Source organism: Microcaecilia unicolor, chromosome 12 (assembly GCF_901765095.1).
Source record: "Microcaecilia unicolor chromosome 12, aMicUni1.1, whole genome shotgun sequence".
Classification (NCBI taxonomy): domain Eukaryota; kingdom Metazoa; phylum Chordata; class Amphibia; order Gymnophiona; family Siphonopidae; genus Microcaecilia; species Microcaecilia unicolor.
This window is the reverse complement of record NC_044042.1, coordinates 6,711,452-6,739,030: the sequence shown is the minus strand read 5'-3', so window position 1 is coordinate 6,739,030 and position 27,579 is coordinate 6,711,452. Positions and strand designations below refer to the sequence as shown.

Genomic DNA, 27,579 nt, shown 5'->3' with positions numbered 1-27,579 from the left:
AGAGAGACCCACGAGAGACTTATGTGTTAGGCGGTGAGAGTTTGATAGGTACTGAGGGGGAGAGGGATCTTGGGGTGATAGTATCCGAGGATCTGAAGGCGACGCAACAGTGTGACAAGGCGGTGGCTGTAGCGAGAAGGTTGTTAGGCTGTATAGAGAGAGGTGTGATCAGCAGAAGAAAGGAAGTGTTGATGCCCCGGTAGAAGTTGTTGGTGAGGCCCCACCTGGAGTATTGTGTTCAGTTTTGGAGGCCGTACCTTGCGAAGGATGTTTAAAAAAATGGAAGCGGTGCAAAGAAAAGCTACGAGAATGGTATGGGATTTGCGTTCCAAGACATATGAGCAGACACTTGCTGACCTGAACATATTACATCTGGTGAAAACAGTTGCTGGGTCCTGTGAGAAAGTTTGGGTTGAAATCTTGCTGCTATCACTAACGCACCTTGGGCCAGTCACTTAACCCTTCATTGCTTAAAGGTACAGAAGTCATCCTGTGTCCAGGTATAGAAAGGCAAAGAATCAAATAGCGATCATACCACAACTGACCATATCAAAACTCACAAACGCTGCTCTTTACGTATGGGTGAGTTTTACTTAAAATCTAGCACTAGAAATGTCAAAACAGAAACGAAAACGCTCTTGTAAGTCTGGATTCTACCTTTTTGGTAGGGGAGGCTGAGTGGGGCATAAGAACATAAGCACGGGAGTAAATCAGCCCTGGGAGAGAGCTGAATATTTCTCCCCTTGCAATCTGGCATGTTTTTGCAGCATGAGAACTGAAGGATCCTTATCACCAGCATGAACATTCATTTTGCAGAAATGAGGTTCTATTCTCATCTTAGTGTCTTTCCGTCCATATACATCTCTCACTGGCACTTTGTATCATCCTGTCCCTCTTTCTTAGATCACCTTGGATCACAGGAAGAGCCTCTGAAAAGGGCAGTTTGGAGTAACTTAGTGGTTAGAGCACATGGCTGGCAACCAGGGCACCCCAGTTCAAATTCTGCAACTCCTCCTTAAAACCTTGGGCAAGTCAATTAACTCTCCATTGCCTCAGGTACAAACTTAAGACTGTAAACCCTCTGGGGGGGACATGGAAGTACCCAGTATATCTGAATGTGAGGAGTGGCCTAGTGGTTAGGGTGGTGGACATTGGTCCTGAGGAACTGAGTTCGATTCCCACTTCAGGCACAGGCAGCTCCTTGTGACTCTGGGCAAGTCACTTAACCCTCCATTGCCCCATGTAAGCCGCATTGAGCCTGCCATGAGTGGGAAAGCGCAGGATACAAATGTAACAAAAAAAAAATGTAACTCACCTTGAGCTACTACTGAAAAGGAATAAGCTAAAGAAAAAATACATTTCTCTTTTTCTCATCTCTCAGCATCTCCTGAGTCAAAACTTTGACCTAAGAAGCCAAGTCATTGTTCCGCGGTAAAGGACTCACCTGGGCATCGATGTACGTACAATTAGTTCTCAGGTAGGAGTTCTGATCCCTAGAGAAAAACAGTCTCAGATCTTCCTAGCTTGTCTCATCCCAAATCCAAAGATCGCTGTCTGACTGTCCCCAGTGAAATTCAGTGCAAACTCTACATCTGGGAGCTGATATAAAAAGTCCTCTGGTCTTTTTCCAATCCGCTAGGTCAGGTATCGACTTCTCTGTAAATGATTCAATGCTTTCTCCATTTAGGGCTTGGCCCACAGTTTGCAGAGCACAGTAGATAATGAATGGCCATCACGCCTACACCTATGTCGAAACTGTTCTTATTGTAACTGCCTCTTCCAGTAAATGATGAGATTCTCTGGCTCTGGAAAGCTGAGGATTTGGGCAAATAATCTCGAAGGGCTACAATACCAAGTGAGAGTGAAATAAAAGAAATATAGTAACATAGTAGTTGATGGCAGATCAAGACTTGAATGGTCTGTCCAGTCTGCCCAACAGTCACTCTCATTATATATTTATTTAAAAAAATTTCTATTACGCTTAATCCATAGTTCTTAGCGGATCACATAAATACATTCATAATAATAACACAAGCCAAACTTACCATAAAATTATACATACAGACATATAAGATCAATACCAATGCCCGTAGTATGGGAAACAATCTTCTAGATCTTGAGGCTACAATGATGGAAGCAGACTTGGATTTAGTGGCGGTTCACGGAGAACCATGACTGGGATGTTGCTATACCTGGCTATGATCTATTCAATAAGGACAGACTAGGAAAAAAGGATGGAGGTGTGGCATTATATGCTAAGAATGATATCCAAGTGACGGAACTGCAAGACACATGGGGTAAGGAAGAAGCGCTGTGGGTTAAACTGGAAAGAGGGAAATGAAAATGTATCTATATCGGAGTGATATACAGACCTCCCTCACAATTGGAGGAAATGGACAGGGACTTAATTGAAGACATCCGCGAGATAGCTAGGAAAGGGGAAGTACTACTGATAGATGACTTCAATATGCCGGATGTTGATTGGGTGTCCCTGTTGCGAGGTCGACTAGAAGCAAAGAGATCTTGGATTCCCTACAGGAAGAATTGTTTCAGCAGTGGATAACAGAACTGATGTGGGATGCAGCTATCTGGACCTGGTGCTTGCAAATGGAGAGGACGTTTTTGACATCAAGGTGGGAGACCATTTGGCATCTAGTGATCATCGATTAGTGTGGTTCAATATTAAAACAGGGGAGAGGGCTCATTCGAGATTGAAGGTCCTGGATTTCAAAGGAACTAACTTTGCCGAGATGGGGGACTTTCTCAAGGAACAGTTAGTAGGATGGGAACAGCTGAAGGGCAATAGACAAGACTGAAAGGAGCTATATTAAAGGCAACTAACCTCTATGTTAGAAAATTACATAAAAGTAAGAGGAAAAAAAGGCCTCTCTGGTACTCAAATGTAGTAGCTGAAAAGATAAGGGGAAGGAGGCTAGCCTTTGTATGTTATAAGATGACTCAGAATGATGAAGCCAGGAGAGAATATCCAAATAAGCGAAGAGAAGCTGGAAAAGCTATCAGGAATGCGAAGCGGCAAATGGAAGAAAAGATAGCTAATACAGTAAAATTGGGGGACAAGACCTTTTTCAGATATGTAAGTGACAAGAGGAAGGGCCATAATTGCATTGTGAGGCTCAAAGCTGAGGGAGAGAAATATGTGGAAGATGATAAGGATAAAGCTGAACTGCTTAACAATTAATTTACCTCTGTGTTCATGAATAAAAGACCGGGGGTAGAGCTGCAGAAAACAAAGGCTAAAGAGGATGGATGTATGGTAGACCAAGTCCTGTTTACGGAGGACTGTGTTCGTGAGGAGCTAGTCAAACTAAAAGTAGACAGAGCGATGGGGCCTGATGGGATACACCCGAGGGTGCTTAAGGAACTCGGAGAAGTTCTGTCTGCTCCGCTGACGGACCTCTTCAATGCTTCCTTAGAAACTGGAGTGGTACCGGTGGACTGGAGAAGGGTGAATGTGGTTCCTTTGCGCAAGAGTGGAAGTAAGGAGGAGGTAGGGAATTACAGACCTGTCAGTCTGACCTCGGTGGTGAGTAAGTTAATGGAAACGCTTCTAAAGAGGAGGATAGTGAGATTTCTTGAACTACATGGAATGCGGGACCCGAGGCAGCATGGCTTCACTAGTGGCAGGTTGTGTCAGATGAATCTGACTGTCTTCTTCGACTGGGTGACCAAACAGTTGGATGTGGGAGGGGCACTTGATGTGGTTTACTTGGATTTCAGCAAAGCCTTTGACACGGTTCCGCACAGGCGACTGATAAATAAATTGAGTGCCCTCGGTATGGGACCTACAGTAACTGATTGGGTTGAAAATTGGTTAAATGGTAGGAGACAGAGGGTAGTGGTAAATGGAGCTTGCTCTGAAGAAAAGGATGTCGTCAGTGGAGTACCACAGGGATCGGTCCTAGAGCCGGCTCTTTTTAACGTCTTTGTGAGTGATATTACGGAAGGGATGTCTGATAAGGTTTGTCTCTTTGCGGATGATATTAAACTCTGCAAAAGGGTGGACACCCTGGAGGGTGTGAATGACATGAGGAAGGACCTAGCGAAGCTGGAGGAATGGACCGATATTTGGCAACTAAGGTTTAATCCCAAAAAATACAGGGCCATTCACTTGGGTCGCAAGAATCCGAGGGAACGGTACAGTTTAGGGGGTGAAGTGCTTAGTGTACGAAGGGAGAGCGGGACTTGGGGGTGATTGTGTCTGATGACCTTAAAGCTTTCAAACTGGTAGAAAAAGCGACGGCCAAAGCCAGAAGGATGCTGGGTGCATAAACAGAGGGATGACCAGCAGGAAAAAGGAGGTGATAGTGCCGTTGTAGTCTCTGGTGAGGCCTCATTTGGAGTACTGTGTGCAGTTCTGGAGACCGCATCTACGGAAAGATATAAACAGGATGGGGTCGGTCCAGAGGGCGGCTACGAAATTAGTTAGTGGTCTTGAATGCAAAAATTATAGGGACAGGCTTATGAACCTCAACATGTATACGCTGGAAGAGAGGAGGGAGAGAGGAGACATGATAGAAACATTTAAATATCTCAAGGGCAATTATGTAAAGGAAGAGAGCCTTTTTCAAATGAAGGAGAGCTCTGGAATGAGGGGGCATATGACAAAATTAAGAGGGAATAGGCTGGTGGAGGTTGTGGAGTCGAGGACTGTTCTAGAATTTAAAAAGGCATGGGATAAGCATGTGGGATCGCTTAGGAACAGGAAGAATTAGGGGTTACAGAGGATGGGTCACATGGCCTTTATCTGCCGTCATGTTTCTCTGTTTCTATGATTAAACCAATAATGAATGTGATATAAAATACTTAATCCTAGTCTTTCTTTGCAATTTCTGGGACATAGACTGTAGAAGTCTGACCTCATCTTCCAACTATTGGAGTCGCCATTGAAGTCCACTCCAGCTCATCCTAAAGTGTCTTGCCATGCACGGGACACAGACCATAGAAGTCTGCATCAGGGGCGTAGCCAGACTTCGGCGGGAGGGGGGTCCAGAGCCTGAGGTGAGGGGGCACATTTTAGCCCCCCCGGCGCTACCGACCCCCCCCCCCATCATTTTTGACCCCCTCCGCCACCACCACCAACTTTGACCAGCCCCCTGCCGACGACCCTCTCAATACCCCTACCACCGCCAACCCTCCCCCGCAGCCGCCATCAGCTACCTTTGCTGGTGGGGGACCCCAACCCCCGCCAGCCGAGGTCCTCTTCTTCCGGTGCAAGGCTTCGTTCTGTTTCTGTGAGTCTGACATCCTGCACGTTGTATGTGCAGGACGTCAGACTCACAGAAACAGAACGAAGCCTTTTGCCGGAAGAAGAGGACCTTGGCTGGCGGGGGTTGGGGTCCCCCTGCCAGCAAAGGTAGGCACCGGCAACGCCGGTGGCGGGGGAGGGTTGGTGATGGGAGGGGGGTCGAGAGGGTCGTCGGCAGGGGGGTCCATGGCCAAATCTACAGGGGCCCAGGCCCCCGTGGCCCACGTAGCTATGCCTCTGGTCTGCATTAGTTCTTCACAGCCAGAATTACTTTCTAAGCACCACTCAACACATTGTTAGTAATTGGGTTGGGGAGGGCAGAAGAATTATCAAAATCGACACGCATGCAGTCATTTAAGTTTTGTTTTTTTTTATATACCATCCTCTTTCTAATTAGGGATCTTCTTCTCCAGATGGATTACTTGGCATTGACTTTCTCTCTCTCTCTCTCTGTTTCTCCCTTCTGCTCTTTGCTGTACAGAGATGGATGTGTGGTCACCTGTGATGGTCATAAAGGCTTTTCTAGAATTTTCGGTTATGGGTATAGGAGAAAATGGGATGTTTGACCACGGAAAACCAATGCCTGGATAGATTGATCTTAAAAACACTTGTTTATTGATGAAAAAAGACTCGACACAACCGTTGTGTTTCGGCCATTAGGCCTGCATCAGGAGCCTCGGTCGACGGAGAGCATCTGATACACACGAGCAAGTTTCTTCGGAAAAGGTCTTTTTAAAGACGCACCTCATAGATCAACACATCACGTGTCTTTCAACGTTTGCATCAGCTGTTCTCTGGTGACTGAGCTACAGACCCACTATATGGATCACCATACCACATATTTTTAAACGTGTGTATCAGATGTTCTCAGTCGACCGAGACTCCTGATGCAGGCCTAACGGCCGAAACACAACGCTTGTGTCGAGTCTTTTTTCATCAATAAACAAGTGTTTTTAAGATCAATCTATCCAGGCTTTGGTTTTCCGTGGTCAAACATCCCACTTTCTCCTGTACCTGTATTCTCCCGTGGGGCATTTGAGTTCTCCGCTTGTTTGCGGATTTGTTTGAACGGATTTTCTAGAATTTTCTACATAAATGCAATTCTTTGCCACAAAATAGTAAAGGGGCTCATTTACTAAGTCACTAAAAAGTGGTCTGTGCTATTTTAGTGCAGCAGTAAAATGGCCGCCACGTGTATTTCTCTGTTAAAGGCCACACGCTAATTTCCCAATTAGCGCATGGTCATTACTGCTTGAGCCCTTCTGCCACCTGTTTTGTAGGTGGTAAGGGCTCAAGCGCTAACCCTGCGCTAATCGGCAGCGCTTGGCGATTTGCTGATTTGCGCAGGCCACACCTACTTTCCACCCTCAAACGCATCCCCCTCAACAGTGCCCTTTCAGCGTGCTTAGTAAGAGGGCCCCTAAATACAAGCCCAGACAGAAAAGAAAGTAAACAGTTAAATGATTTATTTTGGAACGATTGATACATTAGGCTTCCTGTTTCTGTTTAATTTCCAGCTCTAATTTCTGAATTTCCAGGGAAAGTTTGTACAGCTCCAAACGAGGCTTCAGGTCTTCCAGCTTTTTTCCGTGGTACAGGAATTCCTTCATGTTTGACGTAGTATATTTCTAAAATAAAATCAGAGAGACATAGGGACTGTTAGCAAGAAGCCAAAAGTGTAGGCTTGGATTAAGTTTCATGGGTCACCTTCTTACCACCAGTCCTGGTTTGACAGTACAGGGACAGGCAACCTCAGTCCTCAAGAGATACAAGCTGGCAGGGCTGGTCTTAGCAAGTGCGGAGCCCTGTGCTGACCAATTTGATGGGGCCCCATCCTAGCTCCGCCCCAACTGTAGCTCCACCCCACCCTAGATCCGCCCCCCAACCTAGCTCCAGGGCCGGCCACCCCTCCCTCCGAGCTCCCAGACCATCCCCTCCGAGCTCCCGGACCATCCCCCTCTCTCCGAGGCCCCCCTCCCTCCCTCCGAGCTCCAGGGCCCCCTCCCTCCCTCCCTCCCAACCACCCATCCAGCTCCAGTGCCCGGCCCCCCTCCGAGCTCCAGGGCTCCTCCCTCCTTCCCAGCTCCAAGGCCGGCCTCCCTCCCTCCTTCCCAGCTCCAAGGCCGTCCTTCCTCCCAGCTCCAAGGCCCCCTCCCAGCTCCAAGGCTCCCCTCCTTCCGAGGCCTCCCTCCAAGCTCCAGTCCCTCTCCCTCTGAATTTCAAAAGTTACCTTGTTGGGTTACAGGCAGCGGCAGGAGTGAAAAGCGTGCGAGCTGCTCGGCGCTTCAGGAGCCTTCCTTTCTCTCTCTCAGCTCATTTCCTGTTTCCATGAGGGCGGACCACAGCTGAGAGAGGGAAAGGAAGGCTCCTGAAGCGCCGAGTAGCTCGCACGCTTTTCACTCCTGCCGCTGCCTGTAACCCGATGAGGTCACTTTTAAAATTCGGAGGGAGGGGGACTGGAACTCGGGCAGTCGGGGGCAAGGCCCTATGCGGTTGCCTCGGTGGCCTCGCCCTAAGACCGGCCTCAACCAGTTTGCCACCCTAGAGGACCAGAGCCGCCTACTCCAGTGCTTGTCCATGTCTGTTATTCTGTCATACGTGTAGGCTTTGTTGGTTTACCTCACCCTATATACAGGTTCCCAATCTCAGCCAAAAGGACGAGAAGAGACATTCCTCAGCTTATGGTTCAGATTCAGCACTGGTTCAGCCTGTCTCTGATGGGCTGGAGCCATTTGACAAGTCTCTAGGGTGGCAGAAGTTGAGAGGTGGCAGGCACTTCAAAGCACCATAAGCCAGAAAGGAATCTTTCAGTACAAGCCCACGCTCAAGCCCTGCCAAGTCCTGCCCTCTCCGGGGCCCCTCCAACAGGAAATTTGTGTCAGAAGGGGTGGAGGGTAGCAGCAGCGATAGGCCTAGGGGGAAGGGAAGAGGAAAGAGATGCTGGACATGGGGGTAGGGGTTGGGAGAGGAGATGCGAGCAACCTGAGGGTAGGGCGGGAACGAGAAGGTGCTGGCCATTTGAGGAGTAGAGAGAGGAAGGGGAGGTGAGAACTAGGAGGGGCTAAGGCCTTGGGTCACTTCTGGGGAGGGGGTTCGCCTAAGTCCTTGGGTTGGCCCTACTCCATCTCTTCTCCCCCTCACCCAGCCCCAGTGTAGGTTGAAATACTCTCTTACCATACACTTGGGTAATTCTGGCTTCCACCCGCCATTCTCAGTACACGTGACATATGGACTTCCTTCCAGTTGGAACCCCGCTGAACACTGGAAAGTCACCGTGTCCTCTGCGCTGTACCTTTCCTTCCCCTCTGACGTGATCTCTCCATTTTCTACCCTTGGCTTCATGCAGTGAGAGCTCGGGGCTGAAAGAGAAAAGCGGATCAGTTCGACCAGGGTATAGTTAATTAATTTACGTACAAAAATGTTCCGAATCCTGCCAATGATGCCGTGGTGCAGCAGCAGCGCTGTGCTGGGAAAATTTTAACAGACTCTCTCTGCGGACAAGCCAGTCCTACAGTTTGATTTTTTTTTGGGGGGGGAGGCAGGAGTGGACAGGGGGGGGCAACACATTCCTCTCGCCACCCTTACCCCTCCGTGTGGGCACGTCTTTGCTAGCATGGATGCCAAGCCCCACCAGCCAAATAAATGGACCCTTGTCACTCCCCGCTGCTTGTTTCTGGCTCGGTTGAAGGAAGGCCCCGGGGATTGGCTGAGGCTGCCTGTCCTTGCTGACGGCACTGACATCGCTTTAAAAACATAAATTGTGGCAGAAGAGGGTACCAATTGCAAGAAGGAGGACGAAGAGGGAGAGAGCAGGGAGGTGCTGCAAAGAGGGGGTGGGGAGGGCAACGAGGGAGAGAAGATGCCCAAGCCACAGGGGAGGAGAGGATGCCAGGAGGGGGCCCAAGCCACAAACGGCTTTCGTGAGCCAGCTCCAGTACACCGCTGTGCAACAGGATGGTTTACAATAAAAGAAAAGAAAGGGAGCCAGGGGGGGTTAATTTTAAATCTAAGAAGGGAGGAAGATTACATTAAAGCAAAGTGAAGAGGGGAAGGAAAAGAGGGAAGGAAAAGGGAGCAGAACAGGGAGAAGCCGTAGAGGTCAAGGAATCTAACCACAAAGGCCATTCAAAAGAATCAGGTGAATTTTCAGAAGGAAGAGAATCCCATAAGTGAGGACAGAGTTAACAGAAAGCTATGTCCGGAGACATGTCAAGGTCGAGATTGGGGGGGGGGGGGGGGGGGGTGAAGGGGCAAGAGGAGCAGCCTGTGATGAGTGGAGCCTATGTCCAGAGACATATGGGGTTAAGAAGTCATCAAGATAGCTAGGGGCTGAGGAGAGAGTCCTTTGTAGACAAGGGTAAGAATTTTGGACTTGAGCCTTGCGGAGACTGGAAGCCAATGCTCAGTTTTCCACAAGGGAGAGACGTGGTCACAGCGGCAGGTGTTGTGCAGTAATTTGATAGCCATAGATTGGACTCATTGGAAAAAATATTTGAAAGAATTGTGAAGTAAACTCTAAGTCCAAGCACGAGGTGACTGGTGCTAACAAAACAATTCTCATGAGCTACATGGAAATACTTTTAAAACAAATAGGAGGAAATATTTTTTTCACTCAACAAATAGTTAAGCTCTGGACCTCTTTGCTGGAAGATGAGGTAACAGCGGTTAGCGTATCTGGGTTTTAAAAAGGTTTAGATAAATTCCTGGAGGAAAAGTCCATAGTCTGCTATTGAGACAGACATGGGAAGCAACTGCTTGCCCTGGGATTTGTACTATGGAATGTTGCTACTCTTTGGGATTCTGAATGGAATCTTGTCACTGTTCAGGATTTCAGAATCTTGCTATTCTTTGGGGTTCTACATGGAATGTTGTTACTCTTTGAGATTCTGCATGGAATCTTGTCACTCTTTAGGATTCCAGAATCTTGCTATTCTTTGGGTTCTACATGGAATGTTGTTACTCTTTGAGATTCTGCATGGAATCTTGTCACTCTTTAGGATTCCAGAATCTTGCTATTCTTTGGGTTCTACATGGAATGTTGCTACTCTCTGAGATTCTGAAATGGAATCATGTCACTCTTTAGGATTCCAGAATCTTGCTATTCTTTGGGGTTCTACATGGAATGTTGCCATAATTTGGGTTTTTGCCAGGTACTTGTGACCTGGCTTGGCCACTGTTTGGAAAACAGGATATTGGGCTAGATGGACCATTGGTCTGACCCAGTATGGCTACTCTTATGTTCTTAAGTTCATCAGGGAGGGCAGATTTCACTGCAGAAATGGGATGAAGAACAAAAGAGGAAGTGTGAACAACTGAGTCTACGTGATTTAAAGGAGAGTTTGAGCCAAAGGTGAAGCTAAAGCTGCAAACTGTGTCTTGCAATGGTAAAGTGAAGCACTTAATAATTGGGGGGGGGGGGGGGGGTAGGAAGGGACATAGGCTCTGATGCTCAAATCTCCGGTACTGTTCTGATTCTGAACAGTGCCGTAAAAAACCTGCTGGAACAGCGCAGAACAACTGACTAATGCTCAGCGCTAATGAGATGCAAATATAGTTATAGCGATGAGCATTAGGGAGTTCAGCGGGAGTATTGTGCTTGGCGTATGCGCAGAAGAGTTCAGCGGTACGCCCAGCTCCTGTGCGCATGCGCCTGGCAAAACCTGAACGTGAAGCACAGATTGGCCTAAATATAATTATTATTATTTATTATTTATCGCATTTGTACCCCACATTTTCCCACCTTTTTGCAGGCTCAATGTGACTTACAGAGTGTTATTATAATGTAGTCATTACATGATCTTAAATACAGTCAATAGTAGGCTGAAGGTAGATGAGGATTTAGATGGGAAGGTGTTAGGTAAGGTCGTGTGAGAGGTGTTGTTTGATGAACCTGAGTGGTTTAAGGGATGATTTATTTCATTAAGGATGTCTTATTTATTTATTTATTTATTTGCTTGGACGCTTATATTTAAATGCAGGAAACAGACGCCGATGTCTGCTTTCACTTTTGGGTCTGCTGTGACTTGCGCATATTCGTTTCTCAGGACCAGCGTTTAAGGACTTCCTTCTGCGTCCAAAAGCAATCAAAACCGGCAGATTTTGAAGAAAGAATCATGAAAAATCTTCTCTTCAAACCTGGCTTTATTTTTTGCAGCGGTAAGGTAGTTTTGTTTTGGCCGCACTTTTCTGAGCATTGGGGAGGAATACAAAATGGCCTCGTTTACATCACCTCAACTGCATTTGCATACTACATGTGTTGTTCGTCTTGACACATTTGTTCCCGCGCTCCGGGCCTCTGAACATTCTATGCAGGTAAACATAAGTACATAAGTGTTGCCATACTGGGACAGACCAAATGTCCATCAAGCCCAGTATCCTGTTTCCAGTAGTGGCCAATCCAGGTCACAAGTACCTGGCAAGGTCCCAAAACAGTACAATACAGTTTATGCTGCTTATTCTAGAAATAAGCAGTGGATTTTCCCCCAAGTCCGTTTTAATAATGGCATATGGGCTTTTCTTTTAGGAAGCTATCCAAACCTTTTTTAAACCCTGGGAAGCTAACTGCTTTTACTACATTCTCTGGCAAAGAATTCCAGTTTAATTACACATTGAGTGAAGAAACATTTTCTCCAATTTGTTTTAAATTTAGCACTTTGTAGCTTTGTTGTGTGCCCCCTAGTCCTAGCATTTTTGGAAAGAGTAAACAAGCGATTCACATCTTACCTGTTCCACTCCACTCATTATTTTATAGACCTCTATCATATCTCCCCTCAGCCATCTTTTCTCCAAGCTGAAGAGCCCTAGCCGCTTTAGCCTTTCCTCAAGGGGAAGTCGTCCCATCCCCTTTATCATTTTCATCGCCCTTCTCTGTACCTTTTCTAATTCCACTGTATCATTTTTGAGATGCGGTGACCAGAATTGCACACAGTATTCGAGGTGAGGTTGTACCATGGCGCGATACAAAGGCATTATAATGTCCTCATTTTTGTACCTTTCCTAATAATACCTAACGCGGGAGCAAGTCCAGCACTAATGGTCTCTAGCGCCTGAGTTTACTTTTAAGCATCGGGGGGGGGGGGGGGGGGGGGGGGCATAAAGAATGAAGGTTGGGGAAGTGTAAGGATTCACATTTAGCAGAGGTTTCCTGGAGACAGATGGCCAGACAGTGTGGGTTCCAGGCCCAGTGAGCAGCTGTACTGGGTTCAATCAAAGGTCCATCTAGCACAGTATCCTGTTTCAAACAGTGGCCTGTCCAGGTCCCAAGTACCTGGAAGAACCTTAAAAAAGATTGCAGGCTGCTGAACCCAGGGATAAGCAGTGGCTCTCCCTAGGCCTATCTTAATAATGGTTTATAAACTTCACTCCAGGAATTTGCCAAACCTGTAAATACTTTTCAATATCAACTCCATTGAGAGCTCATGATAAGTACAAGCACATCTGTAATCAAACACTCAGGTATGCTTTTTCAAAACCGAGGTTGACAACAGACCCAGCCTACACAAAACATAGCCCCAGACCATTTCAGCAATCGCAGGAATCCTGACACTTGGAACCTCTTCGCTTTTGAAAGCAGGATACGCGATTAACATATCTAACCTCTTTGAGCTGCAGGCCCTGCCTTCACTGTTGCCGGCTTCCAAGTCCCGGCCAGTACTTCGGTAGCCTGAAGGCTGAAGCAAGAACCTTGAGCTGCAAACCTCATGCTTGTGGCAGAAATTTCCTTGTGACACCGGTCTGCATGCCGCGGGGAACGGAGGTAAGGCAAGGCAGGCAGAGAGCTCCTGTGGTTTTTTTTTTGCTGTGTGTGTGGCTGTGAGCAGAGCCAATGAGGCTGGAGCCCTGGCAATTTCCTTAAGCCTAAGACAGAATCGATTGGTGGATCAGGCGAAACTGGGTGGGCCTGAGCCATGATTGGGTGGGCCTGGGCCCACCCAGGCCCACCCGTAGCTACGCCCCTGGCACATCACCCTCAAACCCCAGAGAAAGGCAAGAACAGAGGTGCATTAAATGCATGGACATACAGTGAAAGAAATCATACAACCGCTCTAGCCAAGACAGTTCTAGTTCAGGAACCTTCCAAGAGTCCGAGGCCTCCTCACATGTGCTTTTCTTAGAACAGTCTGCAAATAACAAAAAGGCCTTCAGATGTGGCATTCCTTAGAGTAATATATATTACCATTGACAGTGATATCACAGCAGTCTTTAGAATTAGCGTGAACTGAGGACCAGTCAGAGCTGGCAAGAGTAATGGACACCGACCAACCTTCAGCCTTCAACCCCTTCTCCACCAAAACATCCTTCACGCTCCCTAGCACTGTCTCCCCAAGATACTGATAATTAAATTCAACAATCCTGATCACCCCAACACCTCTGTTCCTAGAACAGTCCAGTAAAAACACATAATAGGACGCCATCTGTTGGATTTTGCATAGGTGGCCCAGGCTGGGTGTGGATCGCAGATCTGCGCATAAACTAATTGGCTAAATAGCTGATAATAATCAATTATTGGCATTAACAAACACTAATTGACAGTCACTAGTAGTTATGCCTTTTGCCCGTTGTCACAGAACACCTAGCATCTACCTGAAGTTAACCCTGCGGCCACCTGGAGGGTCTGTCCCCAGCATTGTTCAGGTCCACCTACACTGGCACCCTCCTCCCGCTTGTCTCCACATGTTATTTCCCCAGTAATTTCTACAGACACTGGGGCCACAATCCCAGGGGTCCCACAGTTCCTAGAAAACACCCACAGACCCAAAACACAAACCACCAGAATTCTTAGTCAGACCAGGACAACAGAGCTAATAAACTAATAGGTTTATTATCAGAAAAATGGAACAGTGAATGGTGGAGAAAAATAGATTAAATTAGCAAACAATAACTGGTAAAATAACTGGTTTCAACAGTAAGACTAACTAGACATTTTATTACTACCTGAGTAGCACCTGGGGAGTTCAGGAAAATGCTCACAGGTTTTGAACAGGGTCTCAGTGTAGAGATCTTTACCCTCTACACTCCCTTTGCTAAGACTAAAGATTTCCTGCATATTCTGGCTGGAATTTTGAACTACAGGGCCAATCAGAGCCCAGAGCATTAACCCTAAGGGGTTTCTGGCCAATAGCAGTGCAGGTCACTTTCCCTCAGGGCTTAAACTGCAACAGCTAAAATGCAGCGGTCAGACACCACTTGCTGGCCAAACAAAAAAAATGCATTGAAGGAAAAAGAAGGTGCCATAAATAACATAATGAACCACAGACATAAGTCCCCTGTTTCGCTACACCCCTATTTTATAACCTGTGCCCCCTGATTATCTCATGTGTAACTCCAGGGGAGGGGCATGGGCAGGTCAGGGGTGTTCCCAGGATTTAGGCTTGTGGTTATAGAATATATGAATTTCGATGCCTGACTAACAGTAGTTGGGTGCAAGTATTTACAGTGCTCGCCCCCAAAATTGAGCGTGAAATTATGCACTGCGCTAGTATTATATAAAGACAGTGTGGTGAAAACGGGGTCTTTCATGATTTCTGATTTGTAATGCTGCCCTATGACACTTTTCTTCAGTGTATTTCCCTTGATTGGCCAGCAGGTGGTGTCTGACATAGTAACATAGTAAATGACGGCAGATAAAGACCTGAACAGTCCATCCAGTCTGCCCAACAAGATAAACTCATTTTACATGGTATGTAATACTTTATATGTATATCTGAGTTTGATTTGTCCCTGCCTTTCTCAGGGCACAGGCCGTAGAAGACCGCCCTGCACCGGTTTTATTCTCCAAATACCGGCGTCGCCACCCAATGTCCTCTGAGATTCCATAGGTCCATTCCTTCTAAACAGGATTCCTTTGTGTTTATCCCACACGTTTGAATTCCATTACCGTTTTCATCTCCACCACCTCCCGCGGGAGGGCATTCCACATATCCACCACCCTCTCTGTGAAAAAATACTTCCTGACATTACTCCTGAGTCTGCCCCCTCCCTTCAACCTCAATTCATGTCCTCTAGTTCTATCGCCTTCCTGTCTCTGGAAAAGGTTCATTTGTTGATTAATACCTTTCAAATATTTGAACGTCTGTATCATGTCACCCCTGTTTCTCCTTTCCTCCAAGGTATACATGTTCAGGTCAGCAAGTCTCTCCTCATAAGTCTTGTAACGCAAATCCCATACCATTTTTGTAGCTTTTCTTTGCACCGCTTCCAGTCTTTCTCCATCTTTAGCAAGATACGGCTTCCAAAATTGAACACAATACTCCAAGTGGGGCCTCACTAATGACTTGTAGAGGGGCATCAACACCTCCTTTCTTCTGTAGGTTATACCCTTCTCTACGCAGACTAGCATTCTTCAGGCCACAGCCGTCGGCTTGTCGCATTCTATCTTCTTCACCTTTAGATCCTCAGACACCAACACCCCAAGGTCTCTCTCCTGAGTCGAATTTACTAATCTCTCCCCTCCTATCCGGTATCTCTCTTTCGGGGTTTCCTGCAAACTCTCTTCCTGTTTAATCAAGGAAGAGGGAGGGGGGTCTCTTAAGTGTTACAGCTTAGAGGCCACAATACACATAATTCCAGCCCTGGCTGTTAGGACTTGTTGTTTTCCTTTGACTTTAGCTGCTCTTTGTTCCCCCCCCCCCCCCAGAAGCTGCCGCCTTAGGTGACCACCCATTTTGTCTAATGGTTAAGCCAGCCCTGGGGCCAATAGACCTCAACACAAGCAGGAGTTGGTCCCTTCTCTCCACCAGTCTCCTTGCAGAAGGACACTAAGCATCAACTTATCCACATCTGCCTTTATCAGGAACCATTTGAAAATTTGGTTTTCTCCAAAAGGCATGGAAGGATGGCCGGGCATTCAGGCTTCCCTACATGGCTCTGTTCTCCTGCAACCAAAGATTTGAATTGAAATCTCACCGAGGAAAAGGGGAAATTTGTGCAGCAGGTAGCCTGTGTTTCACAAACCCACGTTTATAACTATATTTATGTAGCTGCTTAAAGACTACTACTACTACTACTTAACATTTCTAAAGCGCTACTAGGGTTACGCAGCGCTGTACAATTTAACATAGAGGGACAGTCCCTGCTCAAGGAGCTTACAATCTAAAAGACAAGTGAACAGTCAGTCCGAGAGGGGCAGTCAAATTGGGTCAGTCTGGATTACTGAACGGTAAGAGTTAGGTGCCGAACGCAGCATTGAAGAGGTGGGCTTTAAGCAAAGACTTGAAGACGGGCAGGGAGGGGGCTTGGCGTAAGGGCTCAGGAAGGTTGTTCCAAGCACAGGGTGAGGCGAGGCAGAATGAGCGGAGCCTGGAGTTGGCGGTGGTGGAGAAGGGTACTGAGAGGAGGGATTTATCCTGTGAACGGAGGTTACGGGCGGGAACGTAAGGGGAGATGAGGGTAGAAAGATAGTGAGGGGCAGCAGACTGAGTGCATTTGTAGGTAAGAAGGAGAAGCTTGAATTGAATGCGGTATCTGATTGGAAGCCAGTGAAGTGACCTGAAAGAAGATTCAGCAACTCCAGCAATGGGGGAACCCAGGCTGATGCCGGACAGAATTCTACTGTCTGTGTCCTGTAAATGGCGAAAAACAGGTGAAGCTTCGGAAACTCCAGTGTTGTAGATCAATTGATTGTCACTTGCTGTGCATGAGGCTGCTGTGCAGCTCAGGGGGGAGGGAAAGATATCTTGACTGGTAAGTTGAATACTATCAGCAATACTTGGGGATGATATGTGGTAATAAGCAAGACTCCATCATGCTTGGCTACCTATATGACTGGCAGGGTGGAGACTTGACAACCTGTGTTTAAGCATGGGTGGCGGATGTGGCTCTGGCTGCCTTGTCGAGCAGAGTGGACGGAATGTGCAGGTCTTTATCTGCCAAAGTTTGTTGCGTTACTCGGAGTGTACAATGAAATTCATTTGCTGCACTAAATGGCCTTTCCAGGCCATGAAGGGAAGTAAGCTTCATGACTTCCAGAGTGACTTCCTGTCAACATTCCATATGGACCAAGACACAGTACCTTTTTCTGGAGACAGCATCGGTGCAATACTTGCAGCCACTCTATGGAGTTTGGTTCACTTCTCGTGCTGGTGGTGGCCGTGACTGGCAGAAGCCGGCTGCCTTGGTACATGTGGGTACCAATGACATAGGAAAATGTGAGAGAGAGGTTCTGGAAGCCAAATTTAGGCTCTTAGGTAGAAAGCTCAAATCCAGAACCTCTAGGGTAGAATTTTCTGAAGTGCTACCCGTTCCACACGCAGGGCCCAAGAGACAGGCAGAGCTCCAGAGTCTCAATGCTTGGAAGAGACGATGGTGCAGGGAGGAGGGTTTTAGATTTGTTAGGAACTGGGCAACATTCTGTTGTGAAGGGGGAGCCTATTCCGAAAGGATGGGTTCCACCTTAACCAGGGTGGGACCCAGTGGCATAGCCAGAAGACAAATTTGGGTGGGCCAGCGGGTTGGATGGGTGGCTACTACAACCCCCCCCCCACACACACACACACGCGCACAGCACATTTAAAGTTATCGGCGCTGCCTCCACTCACCTCCCACCGTGGCGCTGCCTCCTCTCCTGCACTTCATGGTCTCCGTCTCCCACCCCCGCGGCAGCGCTCTATCAGCGCTGCCTGCCTGACAGCTGACAGACACGGCGCGACGACGTCCTGCTCCGGGACCTTCCCTCTGCCGCGTGCAATCCACCCTGCATAAACAGGAAGTTGAATCAATGCGGCAGAGGGAAGGCCCCAGAGCAGGAGGACGTCGCGCCGCGTCTGTCAGCTGTCAGGCAGGCAGCGCTGATAGCAAATTGAAAGCGCTGCCGCGAGGGTGGGAGACAGAGACCGCGAAGTGCAGGAGAGGAGGCAGCGCTACGGCGGGAGTGGGAGAAGGTGAGGATGGGCCTGAGACAAAACTGGGTGGGCCTGGGCCCATCCAGGTCCACCCGTAGCTACGCCCACTGGGACCAGGCTGCTGGCATCAGCATTTAAAAAGGAGATAGAGCAGCTTTTAAACTAGAAACGGGGGGGGGGGGGGGGGGGGGGGGGAGGCCGACAGTCGCTCAAAAGCGCATGGTTCGGGATAAGGTATCTTTCAAAGATATCACCAAAACAGGGAAGATAGGGTATCCTGATAATGAGGTTGCAAAGAGACCGTAGTAGATCAGGTGTCCTTAAATAAAAATCAGACAAAAGATTGCAAATTAATACTGTCAAGTACTGAGCATGATGTAAATAGGAACAACAAACATACTTTGAAATGTCTACATGCGAATGCCAGGAGCCTAAGAAGTAAGATGGGAGAGTTAGAATATATTGCAGTAAATGAAAAATTAGATATAATAGGCATCTCTGAGACCTGGTGGAAGGAGGATAACCAGTGGGACACTGTCATACCGGGGTACAAATTATATCGTAGTGATAGGGTGGATCAAATTGGTGGAGGGGTAGCATGGTATATTAATGAGAGCCTTGAATCAAATAGATTGAAAATTCTGCAGGAAACAAAACACTTCTTGGAATCACTGTGGATTGAAATTCCATGTGTAAAGGGGAAAAGGATAGTGATAGGAGTGTTCTACCGTCCGCCTAACCAGGATGAACAGACGGATGCAGAAATGTTAGAGGAAATTAGGGACGCAAACAAACTGGGCAACACAGTAATAATGGGTGATTTCAATTACCCCGATATTGACTGGGTAAATGTAATATCAGGGCACGCTAGGGAGGTAAAATTCCTTGACAAAATCAAGGACTGCTTTATGGAGCAGCTGGTACAGGAGCTGACGAGAGAAGGAAAAATTCTAGACCTAGTGCTTAGTGGATCGCATGATCTGGTGCAAGAGGTAATGGTGATGGGGCCGCTTGATAACAGTGATCATAATATGATCAGATTTGATATTAGGTTTGGAGTAAGTATAATCAAGAAATCCAATATGTTAGCATTTAACTTTCAAAGGAGACTATGATAAAATGAGAAGAACGGTGAAAATAAAAACTTAGAGGAGCGACTGCGAGGGTCAAAATTTACATCAGGCATGGATGCTGTTCAAAAACACCATCCTGGAAGCCTAGACCAAATATATTCCGCGTATTAAAAAAGGAGGACGGAAGACTAAACGACAGCCGGCGTGGTTAAAAAGTGAGGTGAAGGAAGCTATTAGAGCTAAAAGAAAATCCTTCAGAAAATGGAAGAAGGAACCGACTGAAAATAATAAGAAACAGCATAAGGAATGTCAAGCCAAATGCAAAGCGCTGATAAGGAAGGCTAAGAGGGACTTGGAAAAAAAGATTGCGTTGGAGGCAAATACACATTGTAAAATTTTTTAAAGTATATTAAAAGCAGGAAGCTGGCAAAAGAATCGGTTGGACCACTAGCTGACCGAGGAGTAAAAGGGGTGATCAGGGAAGACAAAGCCATAGTGGAGAGATTAAATGAATTCTTTGCTTCGGTCTTCACCGAGGAAGATTTGGGTGGGATACTGGTGCCGGAAATGGTATTCGAAGCCGATGAGTCAGAGAAACTTAATGAATTCTCTGTAAACCTGGAGGATGTAATGGGGCAGTTCTACAAACTGAAGAGTAGCAAATCTCCTGGACCGGATGGTATTCATCCCAGAGTACTGATAGAACTGAAAAATGAGCTTGCGGAGCTATTGTTAGTAATATATAATTTATCCTTAAAATCGAGCATGGTAACGGAAGATTTGAGGTTGGCCAATGTAACACTGATTTTTAAAAAAGGTTCCAGAGGAGATGCGGGAAATTATAGACCGGTGAGTCTGACGTTGGTGCCGGGCAAAATGGTAGAGACTATTATTAAGAACAAAATTACAGAGCATATTCAAAAGCATGGATTAATGAGACAAAGCCAACATGGATTTAGTGAATGGAAATCTTGCCTCACCAATCTACTACATTTCTTTGAAGGGGTGAACAAACATGTGGATAAAGGTGAGCCGGTTGATATTGTTTATCTGGATTTTCAGAAGGCGTTTGATAAAGTACCTCATGAAAGATTCCAGAGGAAATTGGAGAGTCATGGGACAGGAGGTACTGTTCTATTGTGAATTAAAAAGAGATTAGGGTTAAATGGTCAGTATTCTCAATGGAGAAGGGTAGTTAGTGGGGTTCCCCAGGGCTCTGTGCTGGGACCGCTGCTTTTTAACATATTTATAAATGACCTAGAGATGGGAGTAACTAGTGAGGTAATTAAATTTGCTGATGACACAAAGTTATTCAAAGTCGTTAAATCGCGGGAGGATTGTGAAAAATTACAAGAGGACCTTACGAGACTGGGAGACTGGGCGTCTCAATGGCAGATGACATTTAATGTGAGCAAGTGCAAAGTGATGCATATGGGAAACAGGAACCTGAATTATAGCTACGTCGTGCAAGGTTCCACATCAGGAGTCACTGACCAGGAAGGGGATCTAGGTGTCGTCGCTGATGATACATTGAAACCTTCTGCTCGGTGTGCTGCTGCGGCTAAGAAAGCAAATAGAATGTATTAGGTATTATTAGGAAAGGAATGGAAAAGAAAAATGAGGATGTTATAATGCCTTTGTATCGCTCCATGGTGCAACCGCACCTCGAATACTGTGTTCAATTCTGGTCGCCGCATCTCAAATAAAATATAGTGGCATTAGAAAAGGTGCAGAGAAGGGTGACGAAAATGATAAAGGGGATGGGACGACTTCCCTATGAGGAAAGGCTGAAGCGGCTAGGGCTCATCAGCTTGGAGAAAAGGCGGCTGAGGGGAGATATGATAGAGGTCTATAATATAATGAGTGGAGTGGAACGGGTAGATGTGAAGCGTCTGTTTACACTTTCCAAAAATACTAGGACTAGGAGGCATGCGATGAAGCTACAATGTAGTAAATTTTAAACGAATCGAAGAAAAGTTTTCTTCACTCAACGTGTAATTGGGCTCTGGAATTTGTTGCCAGAGAATGTGGTAGGGGCGGTTAGCTTAGCAGGGTTTAAAAAAGGTTTGGATGGCTTCCTAAAGGAAAAGTCCATAGACCATTATTAAATGGACTTGGGGAAAATCCACTATTTCTGGGATAAGCAGTATAGAATGTTTTGTACTTTTTTGGGATCTTGCCAAGTACTTGTGATCTGGATTGGCCAATGTTGGAAACAGGATGCTGGGCTTGATGGACCTTTGGTCTTTCCCAGTATGGCAATACTTATGTACTTATATGTACTTATATAAGTGATGAAGGGCAGGTGGAAGCTGTACACGGTGACATGAATTTGTAGTGAATTTCACATGCAAGTTCTCAAAGAAAAAAATGAAACTAAAAAAACCCCAAAAACACAACAACATTCCACAATGGTTTCTTTATGTTTCCCTCTAGGTGTATTTTTAGGTACAGGAAAAAAGACCTTTCTCGGGGTGGAGGGATCTCTAAGGGAATATTGCCCACCTTGGAAAAGAGATGGCTGAGGGGCGATATGATTGAGGTCTACAAAATTCTGAGTGGTGTAGAATGAGTAGAAGTAAATCGATTTTTTACTTGTTCCAAAAGTGCAAAGACCCAGGGGACACTCAATGAAATTACATGGAAATACTTTTAAAACACATAGGAGGTAATATTTTTTCACTCAACGAATAGTTAAACTCTGGAAATCATTGCCGGAGCATGTGGTAACAGCAGTTAGTATATCTGGGTTTAAAAAAGGTTTGTACAAATTCCTGGAGGAAAAGTCTATAGTCTGTTATTGAGATGGACATGAGGGAAGCCACTGTTTGTCCTGGGAATGTTGCTACTCTTTGAGCTTCTGCATGGAATCTTGCTATTCATGGGGACTCCGGAATCTTTGAGGTTCTGGACTGTTGCTACTATTTGGATTTCTGCCAGGTACTTGTCACCTGGATCGGCCACTGTAGGAAGCAGGATACTGGGCTAGATTGGACCATTGGTCTGACCCAGTAGGGCTATTCTTATGTTCTTATGATTTGGTGCCTCAGCTCTGGGAGGTAGAGGAGTGTCATGGACATTGTTAAGGATGACAACTGTTGGATGGATTTAGAGCCCACAATACTGGGTTCTGGAAGGAGTCTCAGAGCATGGCTGCTGGATTCAGGATTATTGCTACAATGACCGGACTATGAAGTGTGGGAAGATCAGAGGCAGGCTTTCTAAAGAGGCAACAGTGCTACCAGAAGTCCAATCATGTCACAGGAAATGGTGCTCCTAAACTTCCCCAGCCAGCCAAAGTGATATTGGGAGGGTGATGCCTTCAGACCCCTTGTGATTTTGGAGATTTCCTTCATGGTGTTCACAATTTCAGAGGACAGGCACTTCATCCCCCCACTGGAAGATGGCAACCAGCTGAACCAGTCCAATTAGTAGCCAGAAGGCTAACTCAGCCACTTGGAATGAGTAAATCCCGGAGTAGTAGCAAAGGTCAGTGGTGCCAGTATTCCAGTGCCGGTTCTGATTGAGTGGAATAAAAAAAGGAGAAAGAGGAAACGATGGAGTTCAAAAAACCAATATGGACAGAACTAACAGGGGCCAAGTTCTTGAGTCCCTCCTTGGCCCTTCATCAAACTGTTCCCTTTCACCAGCCCCCATCATCAATATCACAAATGTTTTTTAATGCTACGTTCTTACTGTTTGCATTTTTCTGTGCTCGGACACCGCCTTCAGAAGGTACTGTGGAGGAGTAGCCTAGTGGTTAGTGCAGTGGACTTTGATCCTGGGGAACTGAGTTCGATTCGCGATTCCCACTGCAGCTCTTTGTGACTCTGGGCAAGTCACTTAACTCTCCATTGCCCCTGGTACAAAATAACTACCTGAATATATGTAAACCGCTTTGAGTGTAGTTGCAAAAACCTCAGAAAGGCGGTATATCAAGTCCCATTTCCGTTTCCCTATTTGAGATTCTACATGGAATGTTGCTACTCTTGGAGATTCTAGATGGAATGTTGCTACTATTGGAGATTCTAGATGGAATATTGCTACTATTGAGATTCTGTTGCTACTATTGGAGATTCTAGATGGAATGTTGCTACTATTGAGATTCTGTTGCTACTATTGGAGATTCTACATGGAATGTTGCTATTCCACTAGGTGCAGGACATCAGACTCACAGAAACAGAAGCCTGCGCGGCCGCATTGATGATCTGCAAGGGCAGGCTTCTACATGGAATGTTGCTAGTGGAGGAGTAGCCCAATGGTTAGTGCAGTGGACTCTGATTCTGGGGAACTGGGTTCAATTCCCACTGCAGCTCCTTGTGACTCTGGGCAAGTCACTTAACCCTCCATTGCCCCTGGTACAAAATAACTACCTGAATATATGTAAACCGCTTTGAATGTAGTTGCAAAAACCTCAGAAAGGCAGTATATCATTTTTCCCCCTTTCCCTTTCCCCTTTTAGTTCCAGGAAGGCAGCTTACAAATTGTTTTAACATATACAAAGAGAAGCACCTTTTATTAATAAAGTGACACGAGTGAAAGATTCGCTGTACTTACGTGCACAGACTAAGGCGGGGTCTGACCAAGTGAAATCATGCCTACAAATAGATTCGGTGAGTCCAGATGTTGCGTAATAACCAAGAGAGCATGCGTAATGCACCTTTGCGCCAACGGCATGGACACTGATTTCATCCGCTGGATATTGGAGCTTGGCATGTTCTATCGGTCGAGGCTTTCCGCACGCTTCTGCAAAATTTAAGAGTGAACAGGCCCAAAGATGTAGCAAACCGTAAGACAGGTGGTATATTAGATCTGAAACCACAACAATGCAAGCAAAGGGGGCCCTTTTACTAAGCCACGTAGGCGCGTACACGCGTCAAGTTTGAACTACTGCCCGGCTGCCGCATGGCCCAGGAGGTAATTTCCTTTTTTATGTGCATCCACTACGCACGGCGGAAAATTTTCCGGTGCACGGCGCTAACCAGGCGGTAATCGGCATTGCACGTGCGCTGACGATTACCACACGGCTAACGCGTGAGACCTTACCACTAAGTCAACAGGTAGCAGTAAGGTCTCAGGCCCAGAACGGACGTGCGCCAATTTTCATTTTGCTGCAAGTCCATTTTCAGCCAAAACAAGGCCTTTTTTTGGCAGGTGTGCCGAGAACTGGACCTGCGCGTCTCCAATACACACGTCTACACCAGCGAGGCCATTTTTTTGGCGCACCTTAGTAAAAGGACCCCTAACATTCTTAGAACTCTAAGAGGATCCTGCTCCGGGATTAGCTTCCAGCCCCAGGGCGACGACGAGCTGGCCCAGCTCAGTTTCCAGGTTCACATCCAGCTCCAGGTGTTGATTTCAGTCTCGATGGCAGAGTGGCCCAGCTCTAGAGGCGGGTTGCCACTTGTGGATCTTGGGAAGCCACTGGGAGATCTGGGAGTGTTAGTCCAGTTGGGTGGCTGTGGGGGTTAATTTGCGTTTTTTGGTGGGTGGTATTTAGGGATTCATGTTTCTGCCTTTCTGTGAGAGAGGGGAGTTAGGATGGGAATCATCACAGTGGTATTATTGAATGTTATTGCATGTTATTGAACTGTAATATTTTACTTACAATGGGCTGGATTCTGTATATGGCACCTGAAAAATCCATGTGGAAAAAAAGTTACACCTAGGTGTATTCTCTAAAGCATGCCTAAATTTTATAGAATAGATTTAAATTTTCATGTGGTATATAGAATACGCCAAATGGATCACCATGAGACTAGATTTTGTTGTGTCCATTTAGGCCACGTTTTACTTGGTGTAAATCCTGACACCTAAATTAGTCGCAGATTGGGCGCATTCTATAATAATGCGCATAGATTTTAGCAGGGCCGCCGAGAGGGGGGGGGCGGGGGGGACAAAATTCCCCGGGCCCGGGCCTCCAAGGGGGGCCCGGCGCCGCAGTCCCCTCCACCCGCCCCCCTTCTGTCCACCACCGGGCCGAGCCCCCCTGAATTCAAATCATAGCACCTCAAATTTAATGAGCTCCTTCAGTATTCTAGACTTCAGTATCAAAGTAGACTAGATTCAGGAAATGGCACTGAAAAAAAATCCACGCAGAGCAGTATTCTATAAACAGCGCTCTGAGTTGCACGCCGTTTACAGAATAGCACTTTGAGTCAATTTCCACGTCAAACTTAGGGTTGTGTAAGTCAGGTGCGGATCCCCAGTATTCAGTACACTGTGCACATTTTTAGTGTACGCCACTGACCCACCCGTGCGCCTCCCATGGCCACGCCCCCTTTTCAGTTGCGCTATAAGATTTGTGCACGGATCTTGATAGAATGATGCTTAGCAAGATGTGCGTGCAAATCCAAACAACTGATTTTTAGCACATAATTATCGCTGCTAATTGGCTCATTATCCTATTTAGTTGTGATCACAATTTTGCGCACTTAAATTTGGGCACCATTTATAGTATCTGGGAGTTAATGTGAACATTACTGACGTCATTTTATTGCTATTACTAGGATTTAATTTGCCTGTCTCCAAGTTGACTTCACTATTTTAATTGTGTATTACTTCTTACTATTGTTATGCCGTTAATGTTTACTTAATAAAGGTCAAAGCACCTAACAAACACTAATTAAAATATATAAAATCATAGAAAATAGAACACCATTTCAAAATAGGAATGAGTACACATTGTACATTGTTTATGTCAAAGCCACACCTCTTGTTCTTCGCCTTGGGTGAATCTTTTCATAAAGGCGGTTAATAGATTCTATAAATGTGAAGTATAATGTGGTGAAACAGGACACTTTCTCAGTCACCTGCTCACTTTCATGGGGGCTGACCCTGCTGGCATTCCCTATCCATCAGTCTTACTGCATGTCATGCAGTGGCTTAGCAAGGGCTGGGCGGTGGGGGCAGTCCGCCCTGGGTGCACGCTGCTGGAGGGGTGCAGAGAGCAGCCGCGCGCCTGTTGGCTCCGCTGGTTCCCTGCTCCCTCTGCCCCGGAACAGGTTACTTCCTGCTCCAAGGCAGAGGGAGCCAGCGGAGCCGACAGCTGTGCGGCTGCTCTCTGCAGCTAAGAATGCACTCGGGTGGGGGGGGGGGGGTGTCATTGCGCTGGGGGGGGGTCGTGCTGCACCTTGGGGGGGACACCGCTGTACCTGGGGGGGGGGGGGGGGTGCGCAGTGGCGATCCGCCCCGGGTGGCAGCTGACCTAGGAACGCCACTGATGTCATGCACAGCATTTAGAAGCAAATAGATCCCTTGGTGTTAGCTTCACTAATCAATGATCTTATGTTTTATTCTTAACTATTTCCAAAATAGATTATTATTATTTTTAAATTGCTGTGCAGTATTGAAAACACACCCAACAGGCAGTACCCCTCTCTGTTAGACACTGTGAGGACGACTTTCGAAAACCTCTTTTGCTATAGAAATGGCTCTGCAGCCGGATGAGTTGTTTTCTAAAAGTTCTGTAAAAGTATGCAGGGGGTAAACAATACACATATGTTTACCTGTGAGGAAAGGGGGGGGGGGAGGCATAGAGGTTAGGTCATGGGATGGAACCAGATATGTAGTATTACATTTTCAGAACAACACGTTATTGTATACGGAAAACAACAGATGCAAATCTCTGACGAAACCATTTCCCTAAAAAAACAGCAAGGCAGTTGATCTGCAAACTCCAATGTGGACAAACATAAATGTGAAGATTTTATTGATGTCATATACCAGAATATTGCCCGACACAGGCCGTGTTTCGCCCAAAAGGGCTGCGTCAGGGGCTAAATTATTAACTGTGGAGAAGTGGAGGAGTGGCCTAGTGGTTAGGGTGGTGGACTTTGGTCCTGGGGAACTGAGGAACTGAGTTGGATTCCCACTTCAGGCACAGGCAACAGTCTATGAACGCAGACATCGGTAATGCTCATGTTGCAACATGAGCATTACCGATGTCTGCGTTCATAGACTGTTGTGAATTCAAGGCGGGCAATTTTAACCCGAGTCCCTGATGAAAGCACTGAAACCCGCGGCGTCGGGCGCAATTTAGGGGAAGCCTAAGTGGACTCCAACAGCGAGAGACACGGATTGAAATTTAAGATAAGTTTTTCATAAGTCTTGCACTTAGAGCACGTATATTTTTGAGCACTTTTGGAGTGTGTTTGCAACAGCACCATGAAAATAGTTAATTAAGGGATGACCCAATGAAGAGAGGCTATGCCACTAGGCAAGAAGTCATGAAGTTGCCTTAAAGTGGTATCTTCCGAGGGTTCCCAAACCAATATACAACTATATATACAACTATATGTATTTCAACTTAATACAAGATGTTTGGGTTTTGTAATAACTAAAATACTAAAAAAACATCCCATAGGTAGGCTGCTTGCATACATATAGTTCTTATCTTTGG

General features: G+C 46.4%; 2 protein-coding genes across 6 annotated transcripts in view; both read right to left on the bottom strand.

Annotated features, from left to right (window-relative positions):
• Positions 1 to 27,579, bottom strand: part of LOC115482058 (complement receptor type 2-like) — a gene marked incomplete at its 3' end in the record, with an annotated part of 504,947 nt that overhangs the window by 207,521 nt on the left and 269,847 nt on the right. The gene's annotated exons all lie outside the window — the stretch shown is intronic.
• Positions 6,711 to 27,579, bottom strand: part of C4BPB (complement component 4 binding protein beta) — a 32,022-nt gene continuing 11,153 nt past the window's right edge. For 3 of the 5 annotated variants that reach the window (XM_030220718.1, XM_030220720.1, XM_030220719.1), the window contains exons 4-7: positions 23,736 to 23,924; positions 13,288 to 13,386; positions 8,441 to 8,625; positions 6,711 to 6,894 (exon numbers count right to left, since the gene is read on the bottom strand). In XM_030220718.1, the coding sequence (XP_030076578.1) occupies positions 6,754 to 6,894; positions 8,441 to 8,625; positions 13,288 to 13,386; positions 23,736 to 23,924 (614 nt within the window). In that variant the 3' untranslated portion in view covers positions 6,711 to 6,753. The remainder of the gene's footprint in view (positions 6,895 to 8,440; positions 8,626 to 13,287; positions 13,387 to 23,735; positions 23,925 to 27,579) is intronic. The other 2 variants (XM_030220722.1, XM_030220721.1) reach the window with 2 other exon arrangements.